Below are 12,938 nucleotides of genomic sequence, written 5' to 3'. Positions count from 1 at the left end.
AGTCCTAGCCTAGAGAAGGCCGACTGTGACTAAGGCAGCAATGTTTGCAAAGAGCCTGATACAGCTCCGAGGTGTAAACTGCCCCATTCATTTTAGTGGTTGGTAATGCAGATAACAGTTGTGATACTTCAAATGTGAGCATTATCAGGTATTTCACTGCTCATCAAAGCATGTAAGAAAGGAGAGGAAATGCTAGTCTACGCTACAAAGGCTTTGCTGGTACAGCTGTGCCAATGCAACTATACCAGCAAGGCCTCGTAATGTAGACTCAATATATTCCAACAAAAGGAGTTCTTTTGTCAGTATATTGAAATCGCCTCCTCAAATGACAGAAGCTGTATTGGGTGCCAAAGGACGCTTGGCACTATAAGCTGTGTAGGGACAGGGTTTTTTGCCAACATAGCTATGTCAGGAAGAGGTGTGGTTTTTCAAACCCCTAACGCACTTACCTGTGCTGGCAAAACTTTGTAGTGTAGACTTGCCCCAGTAACTTTATGAAGCTCCACAGTTGTGTAGGGTTTTAACAACAGCTGGTTGGGTTGAAATGGAGAGGAGGTGGTTTTAGACTCCTAGAGGGGCTCAAGCTAGCTGTGACAGATAGTTTAACTAAGGATTTATCCACCCCTGGAAATATCCCAAAATATCTATTCCTGAATAATTATTATAGATTGGTCCCTCAATAGTCCTTCTTTGCACAGGTTTGAACCTGAAGTGTTTGATCACTCATTGCCAGGAGTTCTCAGAACAACAAAAAACCCATCAGGGTTCTGGAGGGATTAATTTAGAGCTTGTCTACACCTCAGAATTTACCAAAATAGCTATTTTGGAATAATTATTCAGGGATAGTTATTTTGGTATAAGCTCCCATGGGACGACTTACTCCAGACTGAAAGTGCCTTTGTAAATTGGACGAAGGCACTCTTATTCCAGAATAAGAGTATCCACATAGGGACTTATCCCAAAATAACTCTTCGATAATTATTCTGAAATAGCTATTTTTCATAAATTCTCAGGTGTAGACAAGACCTAATTTAATCCCTCCAAAACCCCAATGGGTTTTTTGTTCATCTGAGAACTCTCAGCAATGAGTGATCAATGGTACAATCGAACCAGACGTGTGCAAAGGAGGACTATTGAGGGACCGAACTAGGATGTGATGGGTTTGTTTTTTTCTCTTTGCATTCCAAAATTTTTGGAGTGTTGTGGGGAGTGTCTGTATCCCCCACTTTTACTCCCATTTTCTTTTACAAACTTGGGTCTAACTTGTTGTGGAGTATCACCTCAGGTCTTCCTTATTCTTTTCAGCCTGCACCAGCACTCTTATGTTTGTGTTGGCTTTGGTTCTCTCTCCTCCATGGTCCCCCTCCTTGGACTGAGAATGTCACTTGGGATTCTTTCCAGCCACACATCTCCGAACATGAGCCTGGGCTTGTGTTAATTTTTATTTTTTTAAACAGATCCTTTGTGGGTTTTTTTTTTTTTTACATAGCACTCCCTAAAGTCTTAGGTTATTTTGTGTCTCTTTCAAAAGTCATTTTATATTTATAGGCTGTTTATACAAACAGAGATGTGGCACTGATTTCTACACGGATTTTCTGTTGAAAAAATTGCAGGTCAATTATATAGATGGAAATTAATAATTTTCACACAATTTTACTCTAAATAGAAATGTTCTAAATTTGTTTTGGTTCTTGTGATAGTCTTTCTCATATGTATATGACGTATAATCTTTTTTTTTATTATTCAAAACATTTTCTGGGGTCTCACAGTGGCTTTGCTGTGATTTGACAGAACTATTGCTATGCTATTAGCAAAAACTACTTCTACTATGACACTGATTACTGTCATTCCACCTACTCCAGAAGTGCCTCTCTCTCCTTTTTCATATGTATTTCAAGAGGAAATACCATAGCTGCTTATGTTTATAACCTTCAGGATTTAATCAAGAAATACAATAAAAATGTATATATTTTCCCCCGTTCGCAGTCTTCTTCTTGTCTTTCCCCACCCCCAATTCTTAAGAAAAAGGGTCAGCTTCCTCTTCTGTGACTCTAGGGAAGAAAACCAAAGCAAAACCTTCAGTTCCTTATCAAATAAACCAGGGAGCATGGAAGGAAATTGAGGCCAGGCAGCTAATGGTGGAAGCTCATTGTGTGCCAGGAGGAATATGTTTGAGTGAGGAGAGAAAGGGTGGGGAGTACCTGCCACTCTTGTTTCAGCCACTGAATTTTAGCAACCGCACAACGTAATGGTATATATTACCTCTTGGGTCTGATAAATTTTTATTTCTGCATCTTTTAGTAGGTTCTGAAAGTAGGAATCTGTGGGGGGCACTTAGTTTGTGGAAGCCGAGGGCTTGACTCTCCTACAGCTAACTTTTAATACAATTTGGTTTGAACATTTCAGTGCCAAGGGAAAAAAATTGAAAAAATGGGGAAACAAGGTTAACATTCAAATCAAACACTAAAAATACAGTCCAAATCTAAGATAAACCTATGATGCATCAGATGAAACGCCAATCTTGGGATCACTGATTAAAAATAAAAATGTATTTTTGTTGGCATTCCTGGTCCTGTTAGCAAACAGAGGACAAGCTCTCAAATGTTCTGTATTGCTCTGCTCTTAAAATTCTTTTTCAAGGATTATGAGCAAGGATTCATAATCACTGGATGAACTGTAGAAACTTGGGAGTAGCAAGAGACATGGGCCATCCTGAATGACTTATTACAATTCTACTTGTCTTTCTGCACCAGGTAGTAGTAGGGATAGGCATTGTCCTTATTCCTGTGTCCAGGATATCCTATAGCGTTATAAGACCATTAGTTTTTTGGTTTTGTGTGTTTGTTTGGGGACTAGAGGAGAACTACCGTCTTTGTGGAATTGATGAGAAAGGTGTCATTTGGGACTTTTTATACTTTGTTCCCCCAGAGAAGCATGCCATCGAGATATTGTGAATTTGCAAGTGGAGATGATTAAACAATTCCATACGCAGTTGGTATGTACAAAGAACAATATGAAAATGTATATAAGTAATGCTGAAGTGTGCCTGCTGCTTTACAGATAAAACTGAAAGCTAGATGCATGCCTTACAACCTAAATAGAAAACATACAGAGAAGGGAGGGGGAAACACCTACATATTAATATATGTATTAAACTGTTTCAAGCTAAACAAATGAAGTATTGAAATCTAGTAGACTGCCAAAAGGCAAATTAAACTAACCAATAATGTTTTGATACATGCGATACCAACAAGAGAAATTGACTAGCATTGGTTTCTCTTCTTTCTCTCTCCCTCCCTTTTTTAGGCTCTGCTGAATGCTAGCAGAAGCAGACCTATTTTTATGCTCTCAACTAATGCTAACTATACAGTATAACACAGAACACTGCTCCATACGGATATCCTACTTAATATCCTAAAACAGATCTAATTACTTGCATATTATGTTGTTAAACTATTTATTTCTTACCTTGTCCATATTCATATGGAGAGAAAGCACTGCACTGGGACTCATGAGATTGCCATTGACTCTGAACTACTGTAGGGCAAACACTAAAGAATTCACATTAACTATATTTTTATTGAGCTTACAGGGGCTCAACTTGAAATGAGTCTCTGAGACCTCTAGTCTGAATGTCTTGGTTTTGCTGTGAGCAGAAGGGGAAACAAATGTTTCCATTAATGAGGGAGGAAGGTAAATCTGAGAGGGAATGTCTCCCTGCCTTCACCACTTCCCCACATGTGACCAGTTAGAGTGGATGTCACACAGAAAAACAGTGTGTAGGTGGGGACATCTTTATAGTGGAACAGGGTGGGAAGACAGAATGAGCAACTTGGAATATGGCGCACCTGATGATTTTTTTATTTTAGATGCTCAAGGGAGTAGTTGGTTGTTTGAGGTGCCAGTATAGCCCTGACGCTTTTACTCTGTTAGGCTAGATCCAGCTAACGGATTCACGTGAGCAGATACCTGGGCATGCATGAAGCTCCAGTGATTGCGCCATGGGTCTCGGCACAGGCACAATAAATTGCAAGATTGGGGCCTTAACACAGACGTGGCTCCAATAAATGAAAATAAAAATACTTGACTGGGTGAGAAGAAGAGAGGAAGGACGATGGTAACATGAAATAAATATTGTTCGTTACCTTGGCAACAGAATTTCCTTTCAACAGCCATTACAATAGGACACTGTAATGCATTATCACTGCATTAGTTGTTGCTGTGATAATTATAGCATCTGAGTGCTGATGAAGATCCTGGAACTTGTAGAACATACTCTTTAAAACAAAGCTATGATGCAAAATATAATTTGAAATCATCCAACATTACAAATCTTGGGTTTTATAAAAAAAAAAAGAGAAGAAAATTCACTTAACATCTTTGGGGTTTTTTTTGGTAGTTTAAGCAAAAGAATCAGCTAGTAATGGAATGGGTTGCTTACATGCTGAAATGGAGTAAGGAAATACATTAAGAAATTGAAAGTCTTTAATCTGTTTTTTCAAATTAAGCTAATCTATTTATAAATTAAGATTTTTCTGCTATTTGGCCTACATAAAAAATCTTTAGTATCCAGCATTGGTCATTCTTCTTTTAGTGGAAATTGGAAAAATATATTCCCCATCTTAAAACTGGGACAAAAGTGTACTTTGATAAAATATCCATTAAAGAATAAGGAATTAATGATGGAAGTACTGTACCCCAACAAAAAAGAGTCATGTTAGTAACTTATCAAAAGGTTGTTTTTTTAAATTTCTTTGTGAAAAAGATACAGTATATTATCAGGTTGTTGTCATTTACATTAATTTTCATCTGCTCAAAAGAGGAAACTGCAGAGAACAAAATTTGAAAAGTAAACTTTAGCTGCTGATAATGAGGGTTTTTCTTTTTTTTTTTTTTTCTCTAGAATGAAATGCATGCCTTGCTTGAAAGATACTCTGTAAATGAAAGTTTAGTAGCTGAAATTGAGAGACTACGAGAGGAAAACAAAAGACTGAGGACCCACTTCTGAAAGGTCCACACAGAACTTATTTTGTTGACATGAACTTAATGAATTTTGTACTTTAACCTTCAAGATGTCATCTACCAAACATTGAAATCCTGTATGAAGACCAGTATTGTTTTCTTGAACTCAGAAAACCTCTTCTTTTAAAATAAATGTTAGAAGACAATACTGAACTGTAAAATTTTTAACATAAATCTGCACTAATAACTGCTGTAAAGAATGTGTTCATATCTTTATGGTAAACTGACTTGAAATACATGTGTTGTCTAACAGGATACATATTTTATCGGCGCTTTAGCTGTCCACGAAGTGCCTTTTATAAATGAAAAGGAAACAGGACAAATGTATTTTCCATAAGAATTTGAGATATACCTACTGTCAGAGCTCTGTAGACTGACACATTATTTTATGCTTTTGTCAGCAGCAGTCTTTTTAGCTTCAGTATTTCAACTATTTTTGTGGAAAACCGCATTCTTTTCAGTATGACATTTAGGTTTTGTTTCTGCATAGCTGGAAAAAACAGGGAATCTACTAGTAATTATTTAACATGCAGTTATAAATAACTCAAAACTTTTCCTATATGGAGCAAAACTTGGGTTCAGTCTTGGAAATATTAATGAATGTGATATCATCCTCTTGCTTGTGTTTTTTGTAATGGTTTTTATGAGAAGTGTGTGCTCTTCTGCCCCTGATTCTTCCTCTCCCTTCGCTTTCCCCTCTCTCACCCCCGCTTATAAATGTTAGATTTTTAGGATGAGTTTGTTAAAATTCAGTTGTGTAAACTAGAATCCTTTCACTTACATAAGTCTGAATATTTACATAATTAATAGCATATCGAATAACTTACCCAGTTTCATTGACTATAACTTGTATCCTTTGAAATGTTCTGAGTGAACACACTTAACCAGTGGTACTATTTACCACTACTGTAACTTTCTTTTGGCCATGCTGAATACCAAATTTAATTCATTTGTTTTAGCTATAAGCTAACATGACTGCATGTGTCATGCCAGTACTGACTGTTAGTCCAGCAGTATAACACTGCCAGGCCTATTCTTGCAGTTCCTAGTGAGGCAAAATATCTGAAGTGAAATGCTGGCCCTGTTGAAGTCAATGGGAGTTTTGCCACTGACTTCATTGAGGCCAGGGTTTCGCCCAGAATCACACCAGTGAAAGCGTTGCCTCAGCAAGGGCTGATTAGGTTCTGCTACAAGTGCCTTTTGCAGATGATGATCTGAAGATCTTAAGATACCCACAACCATTACATGATGATCCAGTTGCAAAGAAGACTTCAAAAAAGAAAATACTGAGAACACAAGAGTTCATTAGCTACAACATGTAACGTTTATCTCCAGCATGACATTCTTCCAATAAATGAAAAAGCCATAACAAAACAAGTCTGTCACTTACTTAAAATAATACATTGCAAAGTATGAAACATGCAAGAACACTATTTGAATCTTGTCACCATCTTTAACATGATTTTTTTTAAAAGAGAAGCATAAGGGAGTGGCTCCTGTATTTTTTTTACAAGCTAATTAATTATTTTGTTCTTCTAAGAAAAATAGAATAATATTGGTGTAACCTTCAACATTATGATCAGGACTTGAATATCAGTTTGTAGTTTATTGCTACTATGTTCAAAAGAGTTTTTTAAAAGTATGTCTATATTGAGTTGAATTCAAGGAAGCAGAATAAATTAAACTTATTGCAAATAATGTACAGATAACATAGTATTTTGTAAAGCTTTTGTAAGATTGTAGGATGAGTAAGCAATTTCTGACATTCAAATTACTAGCCAGAAACTTGTGAAAAAGATGGTGGTTAAAAGTGTGGTAAATCTTTCAGTTCTACAGCCTGCATTGTTAAGCTGATGTAGCACCCAAACATGTCCAGACTGTTCCCAAAGCGTTCACACCAGGATGGCCATAAAATAGCAGGGAATTGGAAGAGCATCCTGAGTATTTGTCTGCAGATGTCACCAAGACTTCTACTTTTTGATTCAGAACCCTTGGTAAACTTTTCTGCGCTTCTGAACAAAGGATATTGCAACAACAGTGATTAAAGGAAGAAAAGGTTTTTGACCTTTGTCCTAGGGCTTGTTTCCTTATCTCAGGATTAATGTGTCACTGCTGACTAGCAGAGAGACCCCAGCAATCCTGATAGCCCCTATGGGGGCAAAAAGCATATTTTACTTGTACACAGATCTGAATTGTATTTTAAAATAAAATTGTTTGTTTTAACTTTTAGAACAAAGCACTTGTGGTTAAACCCCCCCATTTTTTTGTGTGTGTATGGGAATGATGTAGATGTGTGTATGAGTCAGGAAGAAGACTGCAGACTAGGGATGGGCCACGTCTTGTGGAAGATTCTCAGCTTCAGAAGTCTCATTGAATCCCACCTTGGAATCCCTTTTTGAGTCTAGCTTTGCCATATCTCCCTCTACTTTTGAATCAGGCAGCCATCTAAAGGAATTGGTGTTATGGAAATGCTCCATTTGTACCATGGGATTCTGGAGTAATAGATATATCAGACTTGGAAATGGGAACAATTATGACAGGATTGATGGCCATTGCTGAAGAGCACTTTCAAATAAATGTTTGTGGGAAAGGCAGAGTGCATGCTCTCTACCACCCTTCTCAGGTACTGGTGAGTCTGGGATCCTAGACTCTCCTCCCTCCCATGCAGTCATTCCCTGGACTCATACATACTTCCTCTTCAAAAAATAAACAGTTAAATTTTTATATTATATATATTATATATAGGTCAAATTCCAGAATCCAGGTTCCCAGATGGGAAATACTCACCCTAAAATCTCTCTTGCTATAAACCCAGAGAAAGGGAAAAAAATTAATCAAGAGTGTATAGAATATATATGCATTTTTAAAAATGACTTGGTGTCAGGCTGATTTTTTGACAGTGCAAAGAAATATGATAGTCTTTTAAAAAAATTTTACTTAAAAAGGCAGGGTCATTGACTAAATATATTTAGACACCTGCTAAGATGCAAACCAGTACTACTTTTCCAGGAGGCTGTCACCTATATTTTAAGGTTAATATTTCTCAGAATATTTGAACTGTAGCATGTGGTTCGTGATCATTTGTTGGATGTTTGGGAAAAGAGGGGTAACATTCAGTTTGGGGCCAAAAGTCATGTTTATACCACATTATTCTAAAATATTTTTGTTTCAATAATAGCATGAAGTAGAATTTCATCTTCTCGGGAATAAAAATTGTTAGATGATATTTTGTAATAACGACAAATCAGTACTAAGCAGCTATAGATAACCTAAATTTACACTAGGAAAAAGGAAACCTGTTAAGATGTTAAAACAATTGTCAATGTAAAATTAGACTTTGTTCTCTGAGATGTATTCTATATATAATGTCTAATATAATCTCTCAGTAAAGGTGATATGCCCCTTGCGCTGTGGGCAATCTCAAATGTAGGAAGTTATTTCAACAGTAGGGTAAAAATACATATTCAGCCTTATGAACCCACAAACGATGGTAGTGGTGGATTCATGTAAAAATGCATGTTTCTTTTACTTATAAAGGTAGAATCACCATGATTTGGTGACCATCACAGCCACTAATGATGAAATAGCTTCATTCCAAGTCTTGGAACCATTATCTATTTGAGAAGGCATGTTAGAAAACAAGAGAACAATTTTACAGTATTTGACTGCATTTGGTCCCAGGTATTAACTATATGAAAGAGGACTACTCTGACAGTACATAGACCACAAATTCTATCTTACTAGAAAGAATACACATTGGATCAGTAGGACTAGCAAGCTGTACAGTTGCAGAGAAGATACTTTTAGCACAATGCAAGACTGCCCCTCTAATGACTGGACCATTCAAATGACACCTGTTTTTATAGGTAAAAAAAGTTACAATACTAGTAAGCCAAACATTGTGAACAGTCTGAAATCTAAGTGGAAATAATCACTGTTGCACTAGGGTTTAAAAAAAGAGTTGGGTTCTCAGACTGACCAGTTCTAGCTGCACTGACATCAATGGAGTAGGTGAAATCAGAACTGGGGCCTGGGACAGATGATGGGGATCTCAATAAGGATTATAAATCTAGGTCCCCAAATATGATTTATGTTCAGTGTGTTAAAACAGCAGTTCTCAAACTGTGGGTTGGGACCCCAAAGTGGGTTGCAGCTCTATTTTAAGGGGGTTGCCAGGGCCAGTGTTGGACTCCATGGGCCCTGGGGCTGAAGCTGAATCCTGAGGCAGCAGGGCTCATGTTCCAACCAGCTATCCGCTATTGCCACAGTACACTACCTAAACAAATAAGGGGGCAGGAGATCCCCAGCGTTGTGTATGGAGGCAGTTTGCCTCTGCGAATGATGCATCGCACATCATATCCTTTTCTCAGCAGCCTATCTGCCTGGCACAGAATGTGATCATAGCTTCTCTGAGCAGGAACTTTGCAATTGATCACAAATGGGAGTTGCACAACATGATAATCGCTGACATCTTGGGGTACACCAATCAGATACCTCTTTGCATCACACACCAATGCCGAGTGCACCCAATATTGCTCCAGGGGTGGATTTGGTGCCCACTCATGGGGCAATGCTTTGGTCATCGATTGGTCAGACTGGATTAACTATCCCTTCCCCCTCTCCCCCACACTCCTACCTTTCATCCTCCACAAACTCCAGCAGGAGAGAGTTATGGCTATTCTGATCACTCCACACTGGCCTCGCCGATTCTGGTTCCCTCTTCTCCATATATCAAAACCACCTCCACTCCTGCTCCAGACATTTCTGGAACTGCTGACACAGCACAATGGCATCCAGATCCGTGGACGGCATGGTCTTCGGATAGACACCTCCATTAGCATGAGAATGCTCATTAGCAGGTCCTCTCCAGTAGCCGAAAGGACTCCCTGAGGCGACTCTATTAGGCCAAATGGCAAGGTCTTGCCCCCCAAATTGTGGTCATCTCCATGCTCTTAGACAACTTCTTCCACCTGAAAACCTCAGGACTCACTCTCAGCTCAATCAGAGTGCACGCAGCCACCATTAGTACTTTCCATCCTCCAGTGGAAGGGTATTTGATTTTCATCCAACCTTTGCCCAATTCTGCAAGAGCCTTTTACATAAATATCCACCCATTCAGTGTATTGCTCCCCAGTGGAACCTCCACCTAGTCCTTAACTCTTTAATGAACTCTCCCTTTGAACTGCTTGCCTCCTGCCCCCTCTCTCTCTTCTCCATGAAGGTCGCTTGTTGCCATTACCTCAACAAGGAGGGTTGGTGAGCTGGGAGATATGGCAACCCCCCCTTTCACCACATTCCATAAGGACAAAGTGTCACTGCAACTGCATCCCAAGTTTCTACCAAAGGTGATTTATCAGTCACCATTTCCACCTCAACCAACCCACATATCTGCTTACCTTCTTTGCAAAACTACACACCTCAAACGAGGAATGGTGGTTTCATTCCCTCAATGTGCATAGAGCCCTGGCATTTCACCTATAAATGACAACCCATTGCAGAAGTCTTCCAGGCTCTTTGTTGCCATAGCGCAGAGAATTAAAGGACAGGCCATTTCCACCCAGAGAATCTCTAAGTGGGTCTCAGGGTACTTTACACATTGCTATCGCTTATCAGGCTGCTCCCCACCAGATGGGATACAAGCCCATTCCACAAGAGTGCAAGCATCAACCGTAGCTGCTCTCTATAACATGCTCCTTGCAGACATATGTAAGGCAGCTATGTCGAGTTTGGTACACACCTTTTCCTCTCACTATGCTCTGGTACGTGATTCTGCAACTAATATCTCATTGGTGCAACAGTTCTCTGTTCTACAGTTCTGCCATCTTCCTTGCACCCTTCTCCTATCTAGGTAGGTACTGCCTGTCAATCACCTTCAGTGGAATACAATAGAGACCATCACTTGAAAAAGAAGAGAAGGTTACTTACCTGTAACTGGAGGTCCTTCAAGATGTGTGGTCCCTATCTGTATTCCACTTCCCACCCTCCATCCCCTTTAGTGTGGCTCTGTAGGTCTGCAGTGGAGAAGGACCTGGCAACGTAGTTGGTCTGTCTCACTCTCTACTGCTTCTGGTGAAATCACAAGGCAATACAAGGGCACATGCACGGACCGATAAGCAATACTACTTTGAAAAGTTCCCACTCCAGGCACATGGTGCATGTGTATAACCCTCAATGGCATACAGATAAGGACCACACATCTCAAAGAACCTCCAGTTACAGGTAAGTAACTTTATCTTGTGAGTTATACAGGTGTACAAATTCATGGACAACATACAAATCAGTTCCCTGTCCACAGACCCATTCTTAATTGGCCAGCTTCTGGAAAAGATTTATACCCACCAGTTTTTCAAAATCAAGAACTTTTGAACCCAATGCATATAATTGCTCATCCAGACTCAAAATGGGCAAGGGTCTGGCCAGAATTTTACCACCATGGTACAGACTTGCAAAAATCCAAAACTTCACTGCATCAATCATTTCCCAGCAGTGGCCATGCATAGCCTCTCATCTCCAGGAGCTTGGATTACTGGTGCATTGGGTCAGCCCCAGAATGCAGTTTTTGTTGCTTCACATTCATGCATTCTTTATTAATTCATCGCACAAATAGGGGGATAACTGCCAAGGTGGCCTGGGAGGGGTGGTTGAGGAGAGAAGGACAAGGCCACACAGCACTTTAAAAGTTTAAAACTTATTGAATGCCAGCCTTCTGTTGCTTGGGCAATCCTTTAGGGTGGAGTGGCTGGGTGGCCGGAGGCCCCCCCCCCACCATGTTCTTGGGCGTCTGAGTGAGGAGGCTATGGAACTTGGGGAGGAGGATGGTTGGTTACAGAGGGACTGTAGCGGCGGTCTGTGCTCCTGCTGCCTTTCCTGCAGTTCAACCATACGCTGGAGCATATTAGTTTGATCCTCCAGCAGCCTCAGCATTGAATCCTGCCTCCTCTCATCACGCTGCCACCACCTTTCAGCTTCAGACCTCTCTTCAGCCTGCCACTTACTCTCCTCAGCCCGCCACCTCTCCTCCCAGTCATTTTGTGCTTTACTGCACTCTGACATTGCCTGCCTCCACGCAGTCGTCTGTGCTCTGTCAGTGTGGGAGGACAGCATGAGCTCCGAGAACATTTCATCACGAGTGTGTTTTTTTCGCCTTCTAATCTTCGCTAGCCTCTGGGAAGGAGAAGATCCTGTGATCCTTGAAACACATGCAGCTGGTGGAGGAAAAAAAAGGGACAGTGGTATTTAAAAAGACATTTTATAGAACAATGGGTACACTCTTTCACAGTAAACCTTGCAGTTAACATTACATACACAGCACATGTGCTTTCATTCCAAGGTCGCATTTTGCCTCCCCCCAGCGTGTGGCTAGCCCCTCCTCCCTTCCCGTGGCTAACAGCGGGGAACATTTCTGTTCAGCCACAGGCAAACAGCCCAGCAGGAATGGGCACCTCTGAATGTCCCCTTAAGAAAAGCACCCTATTTCAACCAGGTGACCATGAATGATATCTCACTCTCCTGAGGATAACACAGAGAGATAAAGAACATGTTGTTTGAACAACAAACATACACTGCAATGCTTTGTTCTACAATGATTCCCCAGTACGTGCTACTGGCCTGGAGTGGTAAAGTGTCCTACCATGGTGGACGGAATAAGGCTGCCCTCCCCAGAAACCTTTTGCAAAGGCTTTGGGAGTACATCCAGGAGAGCAGCAAATGCCAGGGTAAATTAATCATTAAACATGCTTGCTTTTAAACCATGTATAGTATTTTAAAAGGTACACTCACCAGAGGTCCCTTCTCCGCCTGGCAAGTCCGGGAGGCAGCCTTGGGTGGGTTCAGGGTGTACTGGCTCCAGGTCCAGGGTGAGAAACAGTTCCTGGCTGTCGGGAAACCCGGTTTCTCCACTTGCTTGCTGTGAGCTA

At 40.3% G+C, this 12,938-nt stretch overlaps 1 protein-coding gene across 1 annotated transcript in view; it reads left to right on the top strand.

Annotated features, from left to right (window-relative positions):
* Window positions 1-7,700, top strand: part of NEDD1 (NEDD1 gamma-tubulin ring complex targeting factor) — a 56,433-nt gene extending 48,733 nt beyond the window's left edge. The window contains exons 14-15 of the mRNA XM_074941862.1: window positions 2,929-2,995; window positions 4,904-7,700. Coding sequence (XP_074797963.1) covers window positions 2,929-2,995; window positions 4,904-5,008 — 172 coding nt within the window. The 3' untranslated portion in view covers window positions 5,009-7,700. The remainder of the gene's footprint in view (window positions 1-2,928; window positions 2,996-4,903) is intronic.
* Window positions 7,701-12,938: the final 5,238 nt, after the last annotated feature.

The sequence above is a fragment of the Natator depressus genome, chromosome 1 (assembly GCF_965152275.1).
Source record: "Natator depressus isolate rNatDep1 chromosome 1, rNatDep2.hap1, whole genome shotgun sequence".
NCBI lineage: Eukaryota > Metazoa > Chordata > Testudines > Cheloniidae > Natator > Natator depressus.
This window is presented reverse-complemented; position numbering and strand designations above follow the sequence as displayed.